Source organism: Cryptomeria japonica, chromosome 4 (genome assembly GCF_030272615.1).
Source record: "Cryptomeria japonica chromosome 4, Sugi_1.0, whole genome shotgun sequence".
Taxonomy (NCBI): Eukaryota; Viridiplantae; Streptophyta; class Pinopsida; order Cupressales; family Cupressaceae; genus Cryptomeria; species Cryptomeria japonica.
The window spans coordinates 721387978-721412779 of record NC_081408.1 but is presented as its reverse complement, the minus strand read 5'-3'; the positions used below and the strand labels follow the sequence as shown (position 1 = coordinate 721412779).

Here is a 24802-nt window from a genome sequence, read left to right as displayed (position 1 = left end):
TGCCCACCCAGACGCGCTCGTGACATCGATTTGTGCACACGACGAATAAAATTTGACCATTGCAAGCGTGAGGGTGCTCTCGCACCAAACACATATTGTTGTTTATATTCATATTGTCGATTTTTGTTGTTTATATTCATATTATTGATTACATATGCAAATATTCATTTAAATTTATTAAAGGGTAGCCACCAAATACAACGAATACACAATAATGAACTGAATACAAGGAGTTTTGTAGGGTTAATTCAACATTTTAGAAATTTTATCAAATCATATTCCACGATTGCAATGTTTTATATCATATATTTTTGTTGTTTATATTCATATTGTTGATTACATATGCAAATATTCGTTTCAATTTATAAAAGGACAACCACAAAATACAATGAATACAAAATAATGAACTCAGTACACATTTATTGGATCGAATATCGATATTTATATATATAAAAAAGGCATGTCTGCCAAGTCAATACAAGTATTACAAAAATGTGGCATATGCCATGTCCAAATCGATAGACAATAAAAATGTAGAATATATCTACATGTATTGGTCATTCTATGACCAAAACTAACACTATATGATCCTAAACTTGTGGTGGATCATCAAAATCAAGCCTCTTCGATGCAATATGCGGCTCTGTAGATGGCTACAAAACCACAATTCAAAAGCCCAGTTAGAATTCTTCTGTAGAAAATAGTTCACAATTAATAACATAACTATGCATTTAACTTTAATTCCTTTGCAATTGAAATGTAGATTACCTCATCGACTGATCTAGGAACTAATGTCTTCGCTCTCCTCTCCTTGTCACTCTTAAGAGTTTTCTTGATGACATACTTAAATGGATCCACATTATGGTCGTACCGCGAAGGGGTCTATTGTAGATTAAATGTACAATTAATACAATGTACTAACATAAAGATATCTAAAACACTTAAAAGCTATAATATAGAGAACAATGACATACCTATGTCTGAGATGTTTTTCCAATAGACTGAGGATGGCTCACCATCGATGTAGAAACTGTCACTATTACCTATTAAAAAAATGTTCAAAGATTAAATACAATTAATATAACGATAAGTATTGAAGGTTAAAAACAATTAATTTTACATATCAAACAAAAGTGTACCGGATCCTGAGATGCTTCTCCAGTGCAAGGAGGAGGGTTCATCATTGATGAAATAGGAATGGATATTTCTTGTATGAAAAAATTATAAGATTATAATATATCACAAGTTCACATGTACGCGTGCATATAATCATGAAAACAAGAAAATTAAGTAGAGATACATGCCTCTGCCCTCTCTTGATCCAGGGGCGAATCAGGTGCATTCAACAAATCCACATAGCTCAATGGCCAATGTACATGTAAAATAGACAAAAAACACTAATCAATCTACAAACCCCAACTAATACTTGATTTCAACATTTTCAAACAATTATACAACTAAAAGTGTGTTCAATTACCTTCTTCCTACATTTTGGCGTCTTTCAGGAATCCTTTTTCTTATGACGAGCCCTAGATGTGAAGGGGGTACCCTAAAAAAACAAAACTAACATGAGATATTAGTAATAAATTAAACATAATTTTAAAAATCTAAAATGAAATGACTTGCATATTTCATCAAAATAATACATAAAAAGGGTTGTACAAAATATGATACCGTATAGCCTTGTAGACCAAAATCGATCACTGAGAGCGTGATGTCATCAATATGGGACATTTCGTCCCCTGTCAACACCTACAAACCAGAAATTGGACCAAGCATTAAAGATAGTTAGTATATATTGTATTTTTTTTAATTCAAAGTGTACTATTCTATTTTAACATGTTACAAAATTTATACCTCAGGCATCAAAGTTGCAACTATAGTAATTAGGGGAGGAGTATGGGATACCGTTGTTGCATCCTGAAATGCATATTATTTATCTCAATTTAAATCGATGTATAAATGAAAATTCATTTATGTAATTACAAATTTAAAGTGACTGATAAATAAAATGCTATGAATTCAAATCAACACACCTGTGTCTGTGGCTCATGGGCAAACATCATGTCCATCAACTCATCTGTCAGCACGAAATCCTCAACCGTGTGGGCCTGACATCTACTCCCGCAAATCGTGCATAGATGAGATGAGGATCCATCTGCACCGACTACATCATCTATCCCCGAGCAACTGACACACATATGCTGGATGGGCTCTCTATCACCACCTAATGACTCATCATCCAATATAACAGGGTGTGCTAATGATGTCCCATGCTGGATGATGGCACTAGTCAATGTTGTGGCCGCCTGAAGAGTCTGTAGCTCCATCGACTCTTTCAGCTCTACTGGGATAGCCTGATGCACCTTGGGTTTGGGTGCTAGGGGGTGAGTAATCGCCTACAAGCTCCAGGTCTATCTTGGGCAGAGCCACCACCTCTACCATGGAAATCTCTCATGTCAAAATAGTTTGGGTGCACATTGAGTACAAACTCACAATATACTTTTCTCAAAAAATATAATAGCACCTCATAATTATTACAAGGTGGATCATCAAAGACCATCCACCACCTCTGCCAAAAAAGATTCTTCATCTGCACATTGGTACACTAATGTATGGGAGACCTCTTTGCATTAAGAGGTAATGACTAACCAGTTTTGGGATCAACGAAAAGGGCACATATTTGTTGTTTAGTAATATTTTTGTTTTTTACTCCATCGTATGATAGCCCATCGGCATAGAATTGACGATACCTATCCCTAAACCTTCCCCATTTGGTAATTTATGTGGAAACAACTATGGCACCACTAGCTAATGTTTCTAGGCTAGTGGCAAGGGATTGATGATGCTCAAGTTCAGAAGTTTTCAATTTAACAATCAGTCTATTGATTTTAGACGTATTTTGTCCTAACTAATTAATTAATTGCTCATTTGTTTCGGGTGTGCAGTCAAAAGGAGGAATTGGGGGTTGTTCTTGTGTGTTTTCAGGAGGTGCATTTGGTTGTTCTTGTTCTGGATTAGAAGAATCTAGTTTGTGAAACAAAAAATGAAGAAACCTAATCAAAATTAATGAAATTAAATTCAAAATGTAAAACAAATTGAACAAACAGGAAAGAAAGACAAAAATAAACAAAAACTAACCTTGATCCATAGCTTGGAGGACAAATCTAGCACCCCGTTCGCGGTTTAGGAGAAGAAATGGGTAAAAAACGCGCTATTCACGAATAAATGAGACCCAGTTTTTTTTTTTAAACTTTTTTTACTAGGCACCGCGTACACGGTTATATTTTGATTATTAGCGCATACGCGCTCATTTTTCTATGAGCAGTGCGTACGTGCTCATTTTCCTAGGCATAATGCGTACGTGCTCATTTTCCTAAAAGCAGCTCGCGTACGCGCTATCTTCTCTAGGCTCGGGAAGAACAAACCTAAGTGCGTACGCGGGAATTTTAAATTTTAAAACCGTGTATGCGCTTCTTGTTTTTCCCTTTTTTTTTGGGTGGTGTCCACTTTTCTGACCACCATCTTTGTGCACATACCCCACTCTTCACCTGGGAGGCACAACTCTAATTTGGTGGGAGAGAAAAACTCAAGAAGAACTTAGCGGATATGGTAAAATTATTTCTTCTTGGTTTGAGTTTACATCTGTACTTAAAACATAATTTTATCCATTAGGACACATGCAAAAAGCAGTAATGAACTGGTAATCATTAAGGCAAGATAAAGGGACAAAGTGTTCAGAAATATACACGAGTTTAGGAAAAGAGATTTAATTTTGGGTATTCCTTTATACACACAAAAAACTTTGTTAAAGTATATACATGGATTACGTGAGAATTTGAAGCATACAATACTTATGTTTAATCCAACTAACCTTGATGAAGTTAGTGTGCAAGCTATCCATCTGGAAACAAGCTCAAGGAATAGCCATGACAGTTTTTTCCTAGAATCCAGTAAGCATAAAGGGAGCAAGAAAGTGAAGGACAAAATGCAGTAGACAGCCTCTATGAAGAAAGAAGAGGATAAGCCTTATTGCTCACACTGCAAAAAGAAAGGGCGCGAAGATACCAAGTGTTGGAAATTGCATCCGAATCATAAGCCGAAATGGTTCAAGGATCAAAAGGGTAAGCGAAAAACTGTAGCTATCATGCAGGACCTTGGTTCAAAATCTGATGATGAAACCAAGATCATAGTTGTGGGTATTAAAGGTAACATTCTTGTTGCTAGTACTCGTTCCCGTGCTTCTTCTGTGGAGTATATTAAAGTTCCTGTTGAGAGGAAAAGGAATGAATTATTTCATATAAGGGTTATTGCAAAACAAAGTAAGATAGATATACTCATAGATAGTGGATCACAAGTGAATCTAATCTTTGAACAAGTTGTTAAGAAACTGGGATTAAAGACAACACCTCATCCTAAGCCATATCCATTGGGTTGGGTGAATGATAATGCCCGGTTACAAGTGTCAAGTCAATGTAAACTCCAATTTTCAATTACATCCAAGTTTGTAGATGAGGTAGAGTTAGATGTAATTCCACTTGACATTTGCATGATGGCGTTGGGAAGTCCTTATTTGTATGACAGGAAGGCCATTTTCTATAAAGAACATAACAGGTATCATTTGTATAAGGATGGAATAGAATGCATGGTGAAAGCTCATTCCATGAAGAATGATAGATCTGTTGGAAACATAGGGCATATGAAGATGATTCTAAATGCAAGCAATAAATTAACGCCAATGTCTGCAATAGATAGTGATACTAAGCATGATGATTCTAATCGTGATAAGGTGTCACAGATAGCACAGTATGAGGATCAGTTGCAATCACATTTGAGCCTTCAGTCAAAGGTGGTGAAAGCGGGTTTGAATGATTCATTTTCTAACAATATTCCTATTTAGGAGATCCAAAACGTTGATACTTTTTCTTTTGTATCATTGTATTCAGTCTTGTTGTTTTCTATTATGTTTGTTAGTTCAATGTGGATGGTGGATAAGACAATGAATATTGGTGAATATACAATTGATTGTATCAGCAATGCTATCTCATTTTCATTTTGTTTGTGATTAGTCAGATGTTTAGAATTTTAGCTGGAAGGGCAGATGATACTAGGTAGGTGAGGCAATAATGTCCTCACTCAAATGCCATATAAAACCAGACTTTTGCTAGTCCAAAAGCTTTTCGATTGGGAGGAATGATCTAGGAGGATCCAAAAAACCTCAAAAAATTTACAGTCTCATAATCCGAAGAAGCCAACGTTATTGGAAAGATCTCACAGACATGATTCTGGCGCAACTTGAACCGCATCAAAAGGAGGTCGTATGCAGGAGTTATGCTCAGTCAAAATTTGGTCAACACATGATCAAAGATGGTCAAATGAAAAAATTGATGACCATGTAAAGATTGTTTTTGATAGGTTTAAGATTTAAAAAATTAAGAAACGCTTTTATGACCCCTTTAAACCAAAAAAAAGACACAGCACAACAAAGACCTTACCTCCACATTACCTATTTGGACAAGAGAGAGAAATTGGTAACAATTACCAAGTTACCAAAATCAACTCTTTGTTCAATGCATACATGAATTTAAATATTTATTTCAATTTTTGGCTTAGTACAAATGCATTTTTAACCCTATATCCATTGTTTGGTCCATGGGAATTCTACACTCACCCACTTCATAGTTATTACATAACATTGGTCAAATACCATTCATCACTTTTCCCATAAATTATTTTTATATTATTACTATTGCACCAATAGATAGAGAATCTCTTTAAAACCATAGTGATGGATGGATTATATTTGTATCAATAAAAAGAGAATAATTTTGACCTTTTGTATCTATTTTTATTATTTCATCAAGCTTTGTAACATAAAATTGGTAACATGAATCTTCAGGATTTTTTTTAAGTAGATTAACTAAGTGTGGATAGGGGGATTGGAAATTAGATAAATATGTAAGTTATTCTAGGAAAGAAAATAAGAAGTGTAAAGGGGGAAAATTTTAGGGTTTCCACCCAAAGGAGGATGAAAACCACTAATTTTATAATTTAAGTCCTTTACATTCAAAATAGGGTTAGAATCCACTAGGTTCAATCACAAATCAGATAAGGACTGAATACTAAGTGGATTGGATTAATTTTGTTAATTTAAGTTCCCTCTTTTGTGAATTGAAGTGCTGATTTGGTGTAAAATGTTGAGAATTGGAGACAAAATTTGAGAAAATAATGAGCTACAGGTTCGGGATTTTGTCGTGCACCTGGATCTAATTAATATAAGTTGATTCAGATCTACCTTGCAAAAATGCCCCGAAAAAGAAGGGATCGGGACACAGCAACACGGTCCTCCGACTTTTCTGCACACTAAAAAGGGTTGTTCTGTCTTTGAGTCTGAAGCTTATTTTGAGAAGTATAGTTGTGCACATGTTTTCTACACATAGAAAGAAAGAGAAATAGGTTGGGAATAGGGGTTTGCCTAAGTCAAACCCTGGTTGAAGAATCAACCTTGAATGAAATGTTGCAAAAACTGAAATAAATAATGGAAATGTATACCTCAGATCTACAATGATTGATGATGATGCTTTGCTTCTTGAATGTAATCACATATGTTGTATGAAATGGCATGAACATGACAAAACCCTAACAGACATACATGCTTGCAAATTATTGATGTAATGTTGCTCCACAATGGATAGATGAAGAATATGCAACCCTGAAGACCTCTAGAAATGCTTGATGATGAATGTTGCCATGCTTGAATGAATTCGCCCTTGTGTCAAGATCTCCCTCTTATCTTTGTATATCCACCTCCTGCCCAAATGACAGGGGAAGACCTTCTTATATACTTTCTTGTTGTCAAACATATTAATTTTCTGACATAGGCCAATAGGGAGGAAGGTTTCCCGCCCAAATTTTGGATAGGGCCTAAGGTTCAAATTAGGCCCTAATTAGGGAGGACCGTGGCATGGCGCCATGGTCCCAGTGAGGACCAAAGGTGCCACGCCTTGTTTTTACCCTAAATTGGGCTAGGGTTAAGGGGGCCCAGCAAGGCACAAGATGAAAATATGACTTTTATTGCATGGCAGAGGCATAAATAGGTCCAAATCAAGCATGGGGATGAGAACACTAAGGTGAGGGCCCCAAATGCAGTCAAAATTGCAAAGGGTGCAATTTTATGACACTACAAGAAGATAAAGGTGCAATTTAACTCAATGACAAAACATGAGAGCCATGATGAAGATTTCTCCATAAGATCATGCATGTTTAGACAATGATGTTTTCATGCCAATAAAGTGTCTCAAATTATGCACTAGAACAATGTTCTATCAAAGGGAATGTATTTATGAATTTGGGACAAATTCAAGGTCACAAATATGTACTTTGATTTCAAATGCATCCTTATGATCAATGATGTTTTGGTCTATAATTTCACTTGATTAATTCTCATATTTGATTTGTTGTAAAATATATAGGGGTTAGAAATACCTTAAGGGTTTTCAAAATATCATAGAGAATTAAGCTCCCCAACATCAATCCCAAAAAGTGAACAAGATAAAAAATAGTAAGCAAGTTGTCTAAGTATATAGATATGTTAGTCATTTATAATTAATCCAAATGTGTTACTATTAATTTCTCTAATGTTCTAGGATGAATGAATTTTTTGATGATCATAATGAATGCATCAATTTTTATTTTTTTATATTAGCTTGCATCATCAAATTGCAACAAACATGTGTTTAGTTAGCTTAAGGTAGAAGGGTGAATGGGGTAAGTTAGCCCAAATTTTTAATTTTTAATTTGAAAGTGAAAGGGGACAAGTTCACAACCACAAGCTTGCCCCTTGTGACTAATGAAGTGTCCCAAAATTGGATAATAGCCAAATTAAAGTGGATATCAATCAAATCTAGGTGGCTAATAGACAAATGAGAGAAGACACATAAGTGAATGTTATGAATGAGCAAATATGGAAAATGTCTAGATGTGTGTGAATAAGAATAGGATAGGGCTAAGTGTATAGAGATATGTGTGTATGTAGATGGCTAAATCGCTAGAGGGATGAGGTTGACTTTGCATGTTGAGTTACTATGTGTACGTTAGGAAATTCGGAAATCATCACAAGCATTATAAAAACTAATTTAGCCTAATCACAAAAAGCTAGAATGTAATGATCTATCCTAAACACATTCAATAGAGACATGAAAATTGAAACATTCAAAAAGATTATGCAAACCAGATGTAGATCTAAATGCTTCCTTCATGCGGCTCCATTGTCCTTCTTTCTTCTCCAAATAGTTTTTGTTGTGGATCTCACCTTCAAGTGCATAAACCTAATTGTGAAAGCGAGATTGACATTGACACAAGAATACTCGAAGTGTGATTTGACAAAGTGATTAGAAATTCGATAATCTGATTAGGGATCAAGAATCAAGGGATTTGATTGAAGAAATTCATCCAATTTATAGATAAATTGGAGAAAAGACAAGATTAGCATGAAAATGATTCGAATGGAAATTCAAATCAATAATAGCAAAATTATGACATGTGTATGACAAATTGCTATGCAAGGATTTATGACAATTTATGACAAATTGCTATGCAAAGATGTATGACAAGATTTTGAAATAGAAATAGACATTTAGGAATTTAGGAGAAATTAGAAAATTAAGTTGGAAATAATGACTTGGAAATTAGGAAATTGATGCAAATTAGGTAAATTAATTAATAATTTCTCATTAATTAATTAATTTACAAAAATAGGAGGAATTAATTAGCCAATTAAATAAACATTTAATTGTGACAAGAAGACTTAGGATAAATAAATAAATTATTTAACCTAGAGGGAAAATGCCAAACAAGATTAAATGAATAAATCATAAAACCTTGGAAGATGAATTAGAAATGCAAAGACGACAATTAGGTCTTGATGAAAGATAATTGATGTTGATTCGATCATGATTTTGAATTGATAAATGACTTTATTGATAAATAATTGAAATTGGTTGACAAATTGACCAATATTGATAAAGAGACCAAATTGATATGCGCCAATTGACATGATTGAAGAGGACAAGGATCGATGACAAATCGATCGCAAAATTGACGAGATTGACAAGTTGATAAGAGATTGACAAGATTGACCAAAATCATGACTGAAAATTGTTATCGACAAGACCTAATTCGAAAGCGAGACAAATGAAGAGTGCAGAAGAATGACTCGACACTCGCAAATGATAAAAACCAAGTGCGCAACATAGGAGAAATGTTAATGCGATGCAAAAACTCTAAAATGAGGCAATGTGCCAATGTTAAAGTATGATTCCGCAAGCATTGACCATTTTTAGGTGTCTACACTATGTACATGTATCAAGACATTTCTTCAAAACAAACACAAAACTAAATACAAAATTGCATGGTATGAGAATTTCACCATTACAATTATATACATATTGATTTACAAATGCTTGGCATATATTATTAATTTACATCAAAATATTACTTATCAATAAATACTTCCTTAATAGAATATAGTCATGTCTTCTCTAAAAAACCAAATTAATTAGACTATAATAAAACCTCTTGTAACATGCATATTACGCGCATTGATGTGTATATCTTCAAGTATGATTGTTGGTATATTTAATTTTCCCTAAAAAGTTAGATGAATTGAAATAAATATCCTTAATGTTTGGGTAGGATATAGTAGGGGTGAGGACTTGGATAACTATGCTTCCTAACTCTATGCATATCAAGCTCCTAAAACATACTTTGTATAATAATAAAAAATTCCTGAAAGTTACTATTTGGGGTTTTGATTATCAAATATTCAAACTTTTTTATGTAAATGAATTAAATCAATTATTTGAGGTCTATTTTCAAAACAAAAGTCTTTGAGGTCAGCAATCTTCTTACATTATATAGATTATTAACTCTTAATAGAAAAAAAAAGAAAAAAATATTTTTTATTTTCCAAATATTTATTAAAACTAGCACTTGCACATAATTCAGATGCAATGATTACACTTATAGGAAGATATACTTTTTGTATGTTGGAGTGTGGAAAAATCACAAGAAATGAAAAAAGGTAATGGGAGAAGAGTACCTAATAAACGTTCACTCCTTGCACACCCAACAACCCCTCAATTACTAACTTTAAAGAAACCAAAAAAAAAAACTAAAAGCCCATTAATAAATTTCACATGTACTAATAGCCACCCATTTTTAGCATTTTTTTACCATAATTGACCCATTGTGCACAAATATTGACACCCATAGCACATAACTACTCGAGCATTTGTACATAAATATTGGCAATTTTAAGTGCATGGTTATTGGAACATCTTTAAACAGGTATTGAGCAACACTAACCTTGGGTGTATAATAGAACCCACAATACCTAATTACTATCCAAAATCTTTTTTTTTTGTTTGGGGGTGGGGGGTCAAAATCCGATGTACCTTTGCCTCCAGTAAAAGATTGTTCTTCTTCAGAGCAGAGACTAGTGAACTACTTTGCCCGAGGGATATGCGGAGATGTGGAAATAATGGAGCCTGCGGAACAAGCGCTGGCCTACCGAGCACTAAATGACGCCTGCCCCTATTTAAACTTTGCACATTTAACTGCAAATCACGCCATTTTAGAATTCGTCGATAAGGCGAAGTAAATTCATATTAATGATTTCGGAATCCGCGAGGGCGTGCAGTGAGTGGCACTTTTGCAGGCGTTCTCTTCCAGGCCTCAGGGAAAACCTCACAGGATTAAAATCTGGCGCTTCCAAATTTAGCAGAATCAGCGTCTTAATTATCATCTACAGCAACAAGGCTCACCCCCTTTCTTCTGGAATGTATCTGATGTAGTCGTTTCCCAATGAAATTCCGGCAACACCAAAAAAAACCAGCGTCAGACAGGAGATAATTCCAATGGGGTTCCCACCATATATCCTCTATCGGCTAAAAATATTTAACAGCCCGTTTTATTGGACAAATTACCAGACTTTTAATGTGCAAATTCATTCGAATTTTTCATTTTTAATTGTTTTATAAACACAGACAAAAGTAGATCGTGGGTGCTGTGCATAGCCGCCGTCCACAGTTGAAAGAAATTTTGGAACTCTTCAGATGATAACAAATGCAAATTGAGATCTATATTCGATTGACGGGGATCCAACCGTTACAAATATGGAAATCGCTACAAAAAAATGAAACAATAAAAGAATTTGATGGAACTTGGTACAGTATGTTGGTCCTTTGAACTCAGTTGGATGCCTAGCGAGTACATTCAGCAGGGAAGCCCTGTGGAAACCTTTTACTATCCGAGCAGTAATCATAAATCATGTAGTTTTTGCGCACCCATTCAAGTTTCTGCTGCTCGCTCGACTCCAATGCCTCCACACCGTACCATGAATTCACAGAGCAATCAGAGGAGGCAGAGCATGTCTCTGCATTGAAATTTCCATAAGAAGCCACAAATGGGGATTGGCTCCAATCGATCTTCACTGCGCCGCCTCTGGTTGCCCAATCGTCTGCGTTCCACAGGCTCGAATATATTCTCATCGCTTGATTCTTCGGAAATGCAACGCCCAAATCCTCGCTGTTATTGAAAACTCTCACCGGAGTTCCATCCACAGAAAACCTGCACAATATCAGAAATACTCATTATAACTACAAAAATGATGTTAATTAAAGTAGAGGGCCAGGCCAAATAGTACATTCACTAGCTGATTTAAAGTTGCAGGGACAATATTAACTTACATAATTTGTTGGGGATTCCAGAGCAGGGAGTAAGTGTGGAAGTCTGCTGTTGGGTCGAACCAAAGGTAGAATTGCTGCTCGCGACCGCCTTTTCCTTGTGAGAAAACATTGGTGTGCATAATATAGGGATCTCCAGACAGATTTCCCAGGAACTCGAAGTCTATTTCATCGTGTTTATCCCCTTGTGACGAGAGCTGCAGCAGAACACCACCATTTTATTAGATCATGCTCAACTTCCCACAACAATACTAGTAATACCCACTACTGATTTCAGGGCTACAGAATGAAATGGAGGGAGAAACTTACATAGTATGCAGTAACAGTACCGGCCGAGTTACCAGGCACTAGCTTGATTTGCATATCAATCTTGCCAAAGAGATATTCATTCTTGGATTGGAAGCCAGAACCTGTTTTCATATAGCAGAGGCAGGGGAGGAGATAAGCATCGGTTCAACATACTGTAGAAATCATATATATATGCAGTAAGCAAATGAGGTAAAATACCTGATGACTGATCGAGAGTGAGCTGCAAGCGTTGGCCATTGTCGAGTATCTTGGCACGATCATTTCCCCAAGTGATGTCAAAGTCATTGTTAAAATTTGCAGAAACAAAGTGAGAGGCGGAGAGTGCAAGGCTTAAGAGGAGGAAACATAAAATGGGTGCCATTGGGAAGTGAAGACAAGAATGTAAAATGTAGAGTTATTGATGGAGGCAAGGATGTGGTGTGGTGATTGCAGAGGGAGATGAATGGGATTTATAGGCAGGGTTAGCGTAGTCAGAAAAGGAATGGAAAGTTGCGAGAAATTTCAGAGGGAGTTGTTGAGTGTCTGAGTTGGAGCGCGTAATAGGTACAGTTACAGGTAGAGACGGTGTTTGGTTTTATTGAACGCGGAGTTGGAGGAATTGGAGAGTAGAGCTGGCAAAGGTCTGCGCATTATGAAACAGTTGTGCTCCATAACTTGGTTGCAGTTCGAGACTACCTACAGTGCAGTATCTTGGATGTTGACATCTCACCGTCCACTGATCGGTCAAATGCCAAAGAGGGTCTCTTTTTAGAAAGACACATTTTTAATGGTATATTTTTTATGTAAAGCTAATTATTTATTCAGTTGTTTATTGGTCTTTTGTTTATATACCCGGAGACTTATGTTTTCCTTCCAGTAAATGCAACTAACAACTAATCTTTCTTGAAAATTGTGTCAGTAGGAGAGAAATAAGATTTTTTTATGATTTGCAGCGCATTGATTTTTCAAATAAAAGGAAAGGAAAGGGCTTTTATAGTTCATGGGTTAGAGCAATATGGGATTATCTCGTACTCCTTGCGGGAGGTACCTAACTGCACTACAAACGAGGCTTACATACCTTACCCTTGTGGGATTTGAACTTATGACCTCTCTTTCAAGATCACAAGTTCTCCACCACTAGGAAATATTTGCATTTTTTTCCGTCTTATTTTTCATTTTTTCTTCATATGTGTGCAAAGATTTTTGCTTTTTCTATTTACAAAATTCAAGGGAAAAAAAATTCTCACACAAAAAGTCAAGCAAAAGAAAATATTTGATATGTTTCTAATGTTTTAATGCGTTTTGGAAATTGTGTGTAAAAATTTAGACTAATGTTTTTAGGTGATCAATGGATAATAATTTGCATTGTAAATTCCACTCCTCAAATGTTTGTTTTATCTTGAGTGCAATCAAAACACGCAAAATGGCATTCATAAAATAGTTCACATGTCTTGTTTATGTTTCTAGATTTTGGATATATGCCTACATCTCGAATCCCAACTATTGGAGGCATGGTGCAGCCTAGTGCAATATAGGGAAAGACTAATAATGAGGTCAATATTTGGATTTTGTTATTGGTAGGGGGAATTAGGTGCTAGCTGAAAGTGTTCTTACTAGGGTTTTAAATGGCAAATCTCATTCCAACCCTACAAATAGTAGTGTAATGCATTAAAGCTCATTGTTCTTTATCTCATGCTAATGTGTTATTATTGCTTTCTTCTAGATTTCTTTCTCTTTAGTCTTTATGCATCATTTTCCCTATTCCTTTTTCGATCTTTTGCTAAATGTTTCTCCTTTCTTGCTACAAGTTTTTGTTGCATATATTTGTCCCCATACATTTGTCTAAATACAAATTAAGATCTACAAACAAAGATTTAACATTATGCAAAAGATGTAACAACGCACAAGCTTCCAAGAGTGACATCAAGCTCTAGGTTAGTGAACATGTTACAATGCTTTGTCATTTCACCCCATAAAATTAAAAAATCTTCTTTTTTCATGAAAAAAAAATTGTAGAATGAATCCATAGAATAATATATTTATATAGATTCTTACAGGAATTAATAAATATTAGCCTTAAAATTTTCTATTTCCAACTTCCAATTACCCAAATTGACTTCAAAATAAGCTGAGAGCGATATTTTACTTGTTTTGCTTCCACTTGGGTAGCTTATAAAAAGCCTCTTTATTCATTCCAAAGTCCTCTCGTGACTCTTTAGAAGACAAATAAGCTTGAAGCCATTCAAGTGATACAAAGTAAAACCCAAGATTGTTAAAAAAATCCCACCCTCCCCCTCTCTATCTATGTCTCATTATCGTTACCCCTCTCTCTCTCTCTCTCTCTCTCTCTCTCTCATTCATCCATCTCTCCTCTATATCTCCATATCTCTATTTATCTCTCTATCTCATCTCACTTTCCTCTATCCCTTTCTATTCATATCTCTACCTCAATCTCTCTAGACCTCTCTATATATCCCTCTCCCTACCCCTCTCTATCTCTTTATAATTATCTCCATCTATATCTCTCCCTCTATATCTCTCCTACTTTATATCTCTATTGTCATTTCCCTCTACCTACCTCCCACTCATCTATCTCTCTAGACCTCTCTATATATCCTTCTCCCTACCCCTCTCTATCTCTTTATATTTATCTCCATCTATATCTCTCCTACTTTATATCTCTATTGCCATTTCCCTCTACCTCCCTCCCACTCCTCTATCTCTTTCTATCCATATATTTCTCTACCTATATCTCCATATCTATCTATCTCTTTATGTATCCCCCTATCTCCCATCTCTCTCTCCCTCTCTCCCTCTCTCCCCTTCTACCTATCTCTATACCTTTCTCTTCATTCCTCTCTTTATATCTCTCTATTTATTCCTCCCTCAATTTCTCTTATACATGTATCTCTCTATCTCTACCTCTATCTCAAATCTATCACCCTTCTCTTCACATATATCTTCATCTCTCCCTCTTTTTCTTATTATTTCCTCTCTATCTCATCTTCATATCTCTATATCTACTCTCTATTTGGCTCTCTCTCTCTCTCTCTCTCTCTCTCTCTCTCTCTCTCTCTCTATATATATATATATATATATCTATATATATATATCTTTCCCTCAAAATCTCTCAATCTCTTTATATATTTGTTTACCTCTTCTCCTCTCACTTTATATTCATCTCTACCTTTATCTTCCTCTCTCTCCCCTCTATCTTTAGACATGTCTCCCTCTCTCTACCCATCCATCTCTCTCTCCCTCTTCCTATTGCTAGACATCTACATCTATCTCTACTTCTCCATATTTTTTCTTCCATCTCTTCCTCTATCTCAAGCTCATTGCACATCCATCTCTTTGTAACCGTATATCTCTATGTATCAATTGACCTCATGTACAACACATGTATACAAAAAATTAGACCAAAATTTTCCCTAATTGACATTCCAAACCTGTTCAACGTACCCATTGCACACCAAGGTACCATTGCTAGTTTAATTAAAATTAAAATTACAAGTGTCTTCAATGACCATATTGAGATTCGTAGACGCTTCACTTCAGACGTGAACGCCAAGAAACTTTGAATTATTAATTATTAAAGAGTTCGACATCCCCACGAAACGCGGAAACCGTACGGAAGCTAAAGCAGCAGTCCACATTGGAAAGAAATTTAAAAACTCTTAAAATGATAACAAATGCAATTTGAGATGTATATTCGATTGACTGGTATTCGTTACAAATGTAGCCTCTTAGCCCTTACAAAAAATGAAAGAATAAAAGAATTTGATGGAACTTGGGACAGTATGTTGGTCCTTTGAACTCAGTTGGATGCCTGGCGAGTGCATTCAGCAGGAAAGCCCTGTGGAAACCTTTTACTGTCCGAACAGTAATCGTAAATCATGTAGTTCTTGCGCACCCATTCAAGTTTCTGCTGCTCACTCGACTCCAATGCCTCTGCACCATACCATGAATTCACAGAGCAATCAGAAGAGGCAGAGCATGTCTCTGCTTTGAAATTTCCATAGGAGGCCACAAAAGGGGATTTGCTCCAATCGATCTTCACTGCACCTCCTCTCGTTGCCCAATCATCTGCATTCCACAGGCTCGAATATATTCTCATCGCTTGATTCTTCGGATATGCAACGCCCAAATCCTCGCTGTTCTTGAACACTCTCACCGGAGCTCCATCCACAGAAAACCTGCACAATATCAGAAATACACATTATAACTACAATAATGATGTTAAAACTGGAGGGCCAGGCCAAAGAGGACATTCAGTAGCTGATTTGAAGTTGCAAGGACAATATAAACTTACATAATTTGTTGTGGATTCCAGAGCAGAGAGTAAGTGTGGAAGTCTGCAGTGGGGTCAAACCAGAGATAGAATTGCTGCTCCCGATTGCCTTTGCCTTGTGAGAAAACATTAGTGTGCATAATATAGGGATCTCCAGACAGATTTCCCAAAAACTCGAAGTCTATTTCGTCGTGTTTATCCCCTTGCGAGGACAGCTGCACCAAGGCATCAACATTTTATTAGACCATGCTCAACTTCCCACTACTAATTTCAGGGCTACAGATTGAAATGAAGGGACAGACTTACATAGTATGCAGTAACAGTACCGGCCGAGTTACCAGGAACCAGCTTGATTTGCATATCAATTTTGCCATAGAGATATTCATTCCTGGATTGAAACCCTGAACCTGTTTTCATACAGCAGAGGCAAGGGAGGAGATAAGCATCCGTTCAGGAATCAGCAGATTGTTAAAATCTCTCACACACACACACACACATATATATATACACTTTGCAGTAAGCAAAAGAGATAAAATACCTGAAGACTGATCGAGAGTGAGCTGCAAGCGTTGGCCATTGTCGAGTATCTTGCCACGATCATTTCCCCATGTGATGTCAAAGTCATTGTAAAAATTAGCAGAAACAAGGTGGGAGAATGAGAGTGCAAGGCTTAAGAGGAGGAAACATAAAACGAGTTCCATTGAGAACTGAAAACAAAAATGTAGAGTGTAGGAGTACTGATAGAGGTAAGGATTCGAGTAATGGTGATTGCAGAGAAATGAATGGGATTTATATAGGCAGGGTTAGCGTCGTCATGAATGGATGAGTTGGAGCGCGTCCTGCAATTACAGCTAAACAATGTTTTGGAGTTTATTGCACGCGGAGTTCCAGCAAGAGGAGATTACAGCTGGCATTATGAAACAGTTGTATTCCATAAGTTTGGGTGCAGTTCGAGGCTACTCACAATGCACTGTGTTGGATGTTGACCTCTCAGTGCCCACTGATCGGTCAAACTCCGAACAGGTGGGTTTTTTTATTCGTGTTCTACAAACGAATGAGAGGGACCATTTGGTAGGAGGTTATAATCATTGGAATAGTATATTTTGCGCATCACTGCTTTTTTAAAGAAAGACAAAAATTGTTTAGTAATTATTGGGTGGGACAAACGCAATGCCTTCACTTGATCAATAGTAAACACAAATAAATTGTTAAGTGGAAAGATCAGTATTAGTAGGAGAGGAATCATGAGCATTAAGCTTACGACATATATAGATAAAAATAGCACTATCATCAATAGACTTCCAATCAATAAGAGCACTTTTCTTTTTGATCTAATATGAGTTGTTGAGTAAGAAAGGAAAATTGTCAAGCTAAGTGACAAAACTTGTCAAAATATGATCAACCAAGAGCATCAAATCCATGAGAAGGGACCAAAGGTGGTTTAGAGGGCTAAGACCATTGATAAGAAGCACAATCCCTAAATCCTTATGGTTGATAGACTTCATATTAGGATCCACGATCTTGTATGGAAGATTGACCATGACCTTGCTTTCACCTACAAGGTGGGAAAGTATGGGCTAGGACTCTAGCAATCATACAAGAACATTACCCCAACACCTATGGTAATACATATCTTCATCATATTTAGGCAAATCTCACAACCATTTCTAGACACTTTACAAATGACAAATGTAGGAGAGATAATCACATGATACCAAAAATGCCCTTTTATTAATTTGTGACTTTCATAATTAATTTTTCAATGTCTTTAATGAAACCACTTTGATGATAATTATTTACCATGGGCCACAAATGTGCACAAAATTAATCACTTTGGTCAATTCAACATATTTATTGGAGATGAATAAAAAATATGCCTACAAATTATCTCTTAACTTTCTTAGAGTAATAATCACCATAGAATACCGTATATAGACTGTTGGCAAATTTCTAAAAGGATGAACTTATGCTTACAAATTCAATGAACAATTATATCAACAACCTATATTTCGCCAAAGAGACTTGGTCCAATGCACCATCACCTTAGCATGAATTAACAAGCAATTATTATATGACAACTTGATTTAAATAAACTATTGATGCTTTGGGGGGGGGATTTTTAGTACTAACAACTTGTAACTAAAAGGTTGATCATTTTGCACAAGACAAATTGACTCAATAACATGTGAAGATTAAGAAGCATGGAAAAGCTTTAAAAAATAAAGTTTAAGAATGAGGTCAATGGCTAGCTTTGTCCATTAAAAAGGACTACAAGGGACATAAAAGGGACCCAAAATATCTAGCAAGATTGGTGCCTTATTCATTGGTTATATAGTAAAAAATCTAACACAACGTGATAGAGAAAAGAGACTTAAATAAGCCCAAAATGAGATATTAAAAAATAATGGACATGCAAAATTGAAAGGAAAATAGACACACTAAAAACCCTACTTAGCACATTTACATGGTAGCAAAATCTCTACCTCAATAATTTCAAGATGATCATGTGAACTCATTAAAAAGCTAAGAAAAATCAACACACATGTAGAAAAACAAATAGTATTCTTGGAACACTTATGAACTCGATTTCCACTTTTTGATTATAATGAGAGATTTGACGTAAATGAAGTGCACAATTTTCATAAAAGTTATATTGAACAACAATTTCTTATCGTAGATTTTTAAAGTCTCCTACATTATCTCATCATTACCCTGTATGTAATATTGGTTATTGCTTTGGCTTTAGGGCAATAACAAAAGCTATGGGCTTCATTATGCGCACAAGGATCAAAAAGTGGTAATTTCGAGTTGACATTTGATACATAATCTCTATCACCTCATTAATCGTTCACTTTGACCTCCACAAAATTTTCCCACCTAATACAATGCTTATGCACAAATGCCCTAGTAAAGTTACACAATTCTTCTAATTACTAACTTTTTAAGCTATTGCATGTACTAGTGGGTGGCTATCGGCCCACTTGATAATTTCTTAGTGGACTTCTAATTAGTGAATTCTAATAAACAATTATTAGAACATGAATGGTCATTGGACCCCTTCTTAAAAATGAAGCATTTAATTTTATTAAAAATAGAGTTACTCACAAGCATTGTTACAAAGTATAAAAACATGAAGAAATTGGCTAGATTTAAAGGATAGACATTTAATTATGTTTTGTCAATAAGAATCTTGATAGAAGTATAATAAAACTTTATATTGCAATACTCATATATTAAGAAATTTTCATGTTTTTTTTTATTATAATTAATAATTTATATTTAATTTGATAATTAACAAAATAAAAATTAAAACAAAAAATCTTTACTATAGACCATTATTAGAACTATGATAACTCTCGCCCATTAAATCCTCTTTCTTAATAATCATTTCTTTCTCATTATTAACAAGGGCTGCAGAGCAGCTTAGTTCCTACCCAGTGCTGCAAAGGTGGGTGCAGATTGCAAATGTCTATAATAATTGACATGCTATGGACTTCAGCAAGTGAGATCTATAATATTTTTTCTTAGTTGTCGTGTATGTGACCAACCTAATTGACATGTATGCAAACCGTGAACACAGATAACATTCATACTGAAGAAAAATATTCCTTAGCTAATATTGCTCTACATCAGGAAACTACAATGGGAGTAGTGGGTGTGTTAAATAGAAAAATCACACTAGTCCTAATGAAGATTATCATTAGAGCATAGACTAGAATATAGTCAAGACAATAGTCTAGTCTGGATGGTAAAGTGTCACTGGAGTATGAATCCTCCTCTAGTCTAGGTGGTAGAGCAACAAACAGATATATTGTAGTCTGGGTGGTAGAGCAAAAAACAGATACATTGTAGTCTGGGTGGTAAAGCAACATGTATGAGACAGGCAGAGGCATAGTCAGATTGATACAACAGATAATACATATCGGTGTCAAGAACAAGACCAGGGTTCCACTTGTTGGTGAGAAAGGCAGAGACATAGTCAAATGACTGGTGAGAATGTCTCAGTGAATCTCCGCCACTACAATTATAATTCTATGGTGACACCCCCCAACTATATCAGAACATGAACATAGAAAAATAATTTTACAAATTGCATAAAATATTTAAATATAAATACATAAATGAAAATAAAAAATCCAAAAACATACTCACTATTCATCATAAAAACTACTCAAAAACCTATCCCACAATCATGTTGACTCCTTTTTAGTTGGGGACAGACAAAATGGACTGCATATATATATGAGTGTGGGACCCAGAGATAGTGATGCGCCACCATTCGATCTGCTAGGGTTTCAGGAAACTTCGTGTGTATAGTTGCAGGAAAACGACGCTGCCATAGATTTTTCTTATTCAAATGCATTGCTTTGGGTCAAATCTTTATCGATCTATACTTTATTACTTTTTCTTTCCCAACAATTGTTGTGTAAAAATCTTGCCTAAGGATTATACCCAACTACATGCCAGATCACCAAAAAAAGACTAGTTTGGATGGATAGTTCCTATTTGCCATAAACAGGCCTCTTCTGAATAATGTTACATTTGTGTTCATTCCTGTTGAAATGTGGCAAATAAAATCGTGACAAATCGAGGAAGATCAATCGGATTGTTACTCAAACGAATAATATATTCATTTGTTGTTCATTGGTCCCAATTGAAACTCGATACCTAATGGACTGTAGAGATGTATCGGTGAGCTACCAGACAATGCCTGACTGACCTCGAGATTTGTTTAAAAAATAATTTTTCTGACAATTTTCTACCACGCCTCTATATTTATGCCTTCTCATGCCTTGTAATCTATGCAACCTCTGACAATTTCAGATCTTGCAGTGACCGGAAGACTAGCCAATAAGCAACTTCAGGCATTTAAGATAATTCTCATTTCACATGAAGACAACCATTTCGCTCAAATAATTTGAGCCAATCACAAGACATAAAATTCTTTTAGTAATGCATTATGGTTAAAAATTGATTACTTCAATAATCTAAAAATTGCAAAAAACGGAGACTGCATTTCATGAAATTTCTTATATGAAACATGATTGGTTGGAACAGCAAAAAAACTATTCAGAAGTTAAATCTAACCCTCACCAATAGTTCCTTAAAGGCAGGAACTAAAAAGAAGTAATTTATACCAAATGTACTACAATGTCAATCATTTATAATATTCAATTCAATTTTCCCTTGCATAAATGAATATTCCTTGAAGTCTTTGAGGTCTCCAATCTTCTTACATTCTTCCTATTCTCTATAGACTAAGGAGTGAAAACTATTTTTTTCAAATCTTGATTAAGAACAAATTCAAGAGTAGTTTTCTTCCCCAATGTCTATATATTAGAATATACACGTTTGGTTGTATTTATTAACTAGTTCAAAGTCAGAATATAATATATATTTTTTAGTTTTTATTCATAAATACAATTAAGTGTATATGTCCCTTTTCATGATATGTAGATTTATTTCATAAAATTTGGAGTGCATACCTAATGCCCATCCCATACAAAATGCTCCCAAAAAAAATTGAACATCTCAAAGCAATTTTATTTGTTAATGGCAGATCTATCATGACACTCAAGACATGAATCAATAAAAGATTTTTAATAGCTAGGTCTACAGAATCCCAAAACCAGCATACAAGCCCCTGTAGAGTGAGAAGAAACGCCGAGGATCGTACGAAAACTCAAGCTACCATCCACAGTTCAAAGAAATTTGAAATTCTTCAAATGATAAACAGATATATATTCAAATTACCAGGATCCAATCGTTACAAAATTACAAATACAGCCTCTTGGGCTTTGCAAATGGCTACAAAAAATGAAAGAATAAAAGAATTTTGGTGAAACTTGGCGTGTGTTGGTCTTCAAAGTCAGTTGGATGCCTAGCGAGTACATTCAGCAGGGAAGCCCTGTGGAAACCTTTTACTGTCCGAGCAGTAATCATAAATCATGTAGTTTTTGCGCACCCATTCAAGTTTCTGCTGCTCGCTCGACTCCAATGTCTCTGCACCATACCATGAATTCACAGAGCAATCAGAGGAGACAGAGCATGTCTCTGCTTCGAAATTTCCATAGGAGGCCACAAATGGGGATTTGCTCCAATCGATCTTCACTGCACCTCCTCTGGTTGCCCAGTTGTCTGCGTTCCACAGGCTCGAATATATTCTCATCGCTTGATTCTTCGGATATGCAACGCCCAAATCCTCGCTATTCTTGAACACTCTCACTGGAGTTCCATCCACAGAAAACCTGGACAGTATCAGAAATACGCATTATTAACAACAATAATGATTTTAAAACTAGAGGGCCAGACCAAAGAGGGCAATCACAAGTTGATTTGAATAGTTGCAGGGGCAATATTAACTTACATAATTTGTTGGGGATTCCAGAGCAGGGAGTAAGTGTGGAAATCTGCTGTGGGGTCGAACCAGAGGTAGAATTGCTGCTCGCGGTTGCCCTTGCCTTGAGAGAAAACATTAGTGTGCATAATGTAGGGATCTCCAGACAGATTTCCAAGGAACTCGAAGTCTATTTCGTCGTGTTTATCCCCTTGTGACGAGAGCTGCAGCAGATCATCACCATTTTATTAGACCATACGAAACTTCCGACAACAATACTAGTACTGCCCACTACTAATTTCAGGACTGCAGAATGAATTGAAGGGAGAGACTTACATAGTATGCAGTAACAGTACCGGCCGAGTTACCGGGCACCAGCTTGATTTGCATATCAATCTTGCCAAATAAATATTCATTCTTGGATTGGAAACCTGAACCTGTTTTCAATTTTCATACAGAAGAGGCAGGGGAGGAGATAAGCACCGGTCCAGCATACTGTTAAAATCACATATATTTTCAGTAAGCAAATGAGATAAATACCTGAGGACTGATCGAGAGTAAGCTGCAAGCGTTGGCCATTGTCAAGTATCTTAGCACGATCATTTCCCCATGAGATATCAAAGTCATTGTAAAAATTTGCAGAAACAAGGTGGGAAAATGAGATTGCAAGGATTAAGAGGAGAAAACATTGAAGCAGGTCCATTGGGAAGTGAAGACAAGGATGTAAAATGCAGGAAGCAGTATTGATAGATAGATTGGAAGATGATGTGAATGTTGGATTGCAGAGGGAATTCGATGGGTTTATATGGGCGGGATCAGGTGAGAAATGTAAAGTAGCAAAGAAAATTCCCCACGAGTTAAATGGATGAGTTGGAGCGCACTTTGTATTTACAGCGCGAGAAGGTTATGGATTTTATTGCACGCGGAATTCCAGAAAGAAGAGTGTACCGCTGGCTTAGCTGTGTACAGTTGTGTTTGATGTTGACCACTCATCGTCCACTGACCGCTCAAACGCCGCGTAGAGTTTTTTTTTTGGGTGGGGGGCGGCTTTTCTTGAATAGAGTGATAGATCGGCGGAACTCGGAAGACCACCATCTTGTGGGCGGGTGCAGTTATTGGAATAGTATTTAATTGTCATCCCAAAAATTATTTGAATTTATAAGTACTTCATTAAAAAAAAATTATATAACATAAAAATGTGTATTAATAATTTTTAATCATTTATACATTTTGATACAACATTAAGTGACGAGTTTTAACACAAGTCATTGTAGAAATCTTGAATGTCATACACATTGACATGTTGAACTTTATTTTTTGTTAATTATAAAATTGGGAACATTGAACATTGAACTTTGATTCATACCTCGGTCGTGCATTTAACTCGATGACCTTTGTCGTGAGGAAAACTGCAAGTCATCGGACTCGATCTCACAACCTTCTTGAAATCGTGGCGTTCAAACAAACGAAATATTGCGCAAGTGGTGTTCGCAGACAAAGCCATTTCTGAAAGAACTAAAAAGAAAAATGCAAAGAACCAAAAATCTGAGAAAATATGAAAGCTCTGCAAGCAGAAAGGAAAGGATTTGAGATACTCAGACTCAATTTCTAGGTTAATAAAGAGATTTTATTAGTTGCGACAAGGGTTAAACTATGAAGGTAGGGTTCGAATTAACTATGGTGAGGATCCCATTACGAAACTACCGTGACTTTGCACGTACAGGAATTTACGGAGCAGAAAGGGCCACGCCTGATATGTTAGAGCTAGAAGAGATTTTACATGTGCGGAGAGAGGAGTGGGAATACTTCTTGGTTGTCTAATAACTTTTCTGGGTATTTGGCATAGGGATGTCGTTAATTTCTACACAAAATAGCATTCTAGATAGTTTCTAAAATTTACAAAATACAACAGAATTTCTTGAAATTTTTAGTATCTAAATCTTCATGATCTACATCCTTATTGTTGTAAAAACCCAAAAAATCGAACAAAAAAACACTATGTTTTGCAGATTGAGATTTATTTTACAAGGTCATGTTGTGCGGAGATTAGCCGCTGGCTTTAGCACAACACATTGATCGTTGAAGTTATGTTGCTTAATGGAATGAAAGGGGTTGTTTTTTCTAGGCTTTTGGAGGTGGAGA

The 24802-nt window shown here is 35.8% G+C and overlaps 3 protein-coding genes across 3 annotated transcripts; all 3 read right to left on the bottom strand.

The window, feature by feature from the left end:
- Nucleotides 1-11115: 11115 nt before the first annotated feature.
- LOC131032079 (xyloglucan endotransglucosylase protein 1-like) lies at nt 11116-12578 on the bottom strand. Its single transcript, XM_059220105.1, has 4 exons — nt 12252-12578; nt 12054-12154; nt 11748-11941; nt 11116-11628 (listed from the first exon to the last, which is right to left on the bottom strand). Exons 1-4 carry the CDS (start codon nt 12412-12414, stop codon nt 11262-11264), a joined length of 825 nt encoding a protein of 274 aa, XP_059076088.1. The 5' UTR covers nt 12415-12578; the 3' UTR covers nt 11116-11261.
- A 3137-nt stretch (nt 12579-15715) lies between these two features.
- LOC131032080 (xyloglucan endotransglucosylase protein 1) lies at nt 15716-17098 on the bottom strand. Its single transcript, XM_057962999.2, has 4 exons — nt 16862-17098; nt 16630-16730; nt 16345-16538; nt 15716-16228 (listed from the first exon to the last, which is right to left on the bottom strand). Exons 1-4 carry the CDS (start codon nt 17022-17024, stop codon nt 15850-15852), a joined length of 837 nt encoding a protein of 278 aa, XP_057818982.2. The 5' UTR covers nt 17025-17098; the 3' UTR covers nt 15716-15849.
- A 4943-nt stretch (nt 17099-22041) lies between these two features.
- On the bottom strand, nt 22042-23516 carry LOC131032081 (xyloglucan endotransglucosylase protein 1). The gene is made up of 4 exons (XM_057963000.2): nt 23201-23516; nt 22997-23097; nt 22691-22884; nt 22042-22571 (listed from the first exon to the last, which is right to left on the bottom strand). Exons 1-4 carry the CDS (start codon nt 23361-23363, stop codon nt 22205-22207), a joined length of 825 nt encoding a protein of 274 aa, XP_057818983.2. The 5' UTR covers nt 23364-23516; the 3' UTR covers nt 22042-22204.
- Nucleotides 23517-24802: the final 1286 nt, after the last annotated feature.

Bases quoted from the DNA above. Each gene is read 5' to 3' on its own strand.
- LOC131032081 (XM_057963000.2), bottom strand. From the start codon at position 23,363: ATGGACCTGCTTCAATGTTTTCTCCTCTTAATCCTTGCAATCTCATTT. The intron at 23,098-23,200 runs GTATTTATCTCA...AATTGAAAACAG, and splicing joins TACTCTCGATCAGTCCTCAG to GTTCAGGTTTCCAATCCAAG. The intron at 22,572-22,690 runs GTAAGTTAATAT...GATACTGTCCAG, and splicing joins TGGAATCCCCAACAAATTAT to GTTTTCTGTGGATGGAACTC.
- LOC131032080 (XM_057962999.2), bottom strand. From the start codon at position 17,024: ATGGAACTCGTTTTATGTTTCCTCCTCTTAAGCCTTGCACTCTCATTC. The intron at 16,731-16,861 runs GTATTTTATCTC...GTATGAAAACAG, and splicing joins CACTCTCGATCAGTCTTCAG to GTTCAGGGTTTCAATCCAGG. The intron at 16,229-16,344 runs GTAAGTTTATAT...GATATTGTGCAG, and splicing joins TGGAATCCACAACAAATTAT to GTTTTCTGTGGATGGAGCTC.
- LOC131032079 (XM_059220105.1), bottom strand. From the start codon at position 12,414: ATGGCACCCATTTTATGTTTCCTCCTCTTAAGCCTTGCACTCTCCGCC. The intron at 12,155-12,251 runs GTATTTTACCTC...ATATGAAAACAG, and splicing joins CACTCTCGATCAGTCATCAG to GTTCTGGCTTCCAATCCAAG. The intron at 11,629-11,747 runs GTAAGTTAATAT...GATATTGTGCAG, and splicing joins TGGAATCCCCAACAAATTAT to GTTTTCTGTGGATGGAACTC.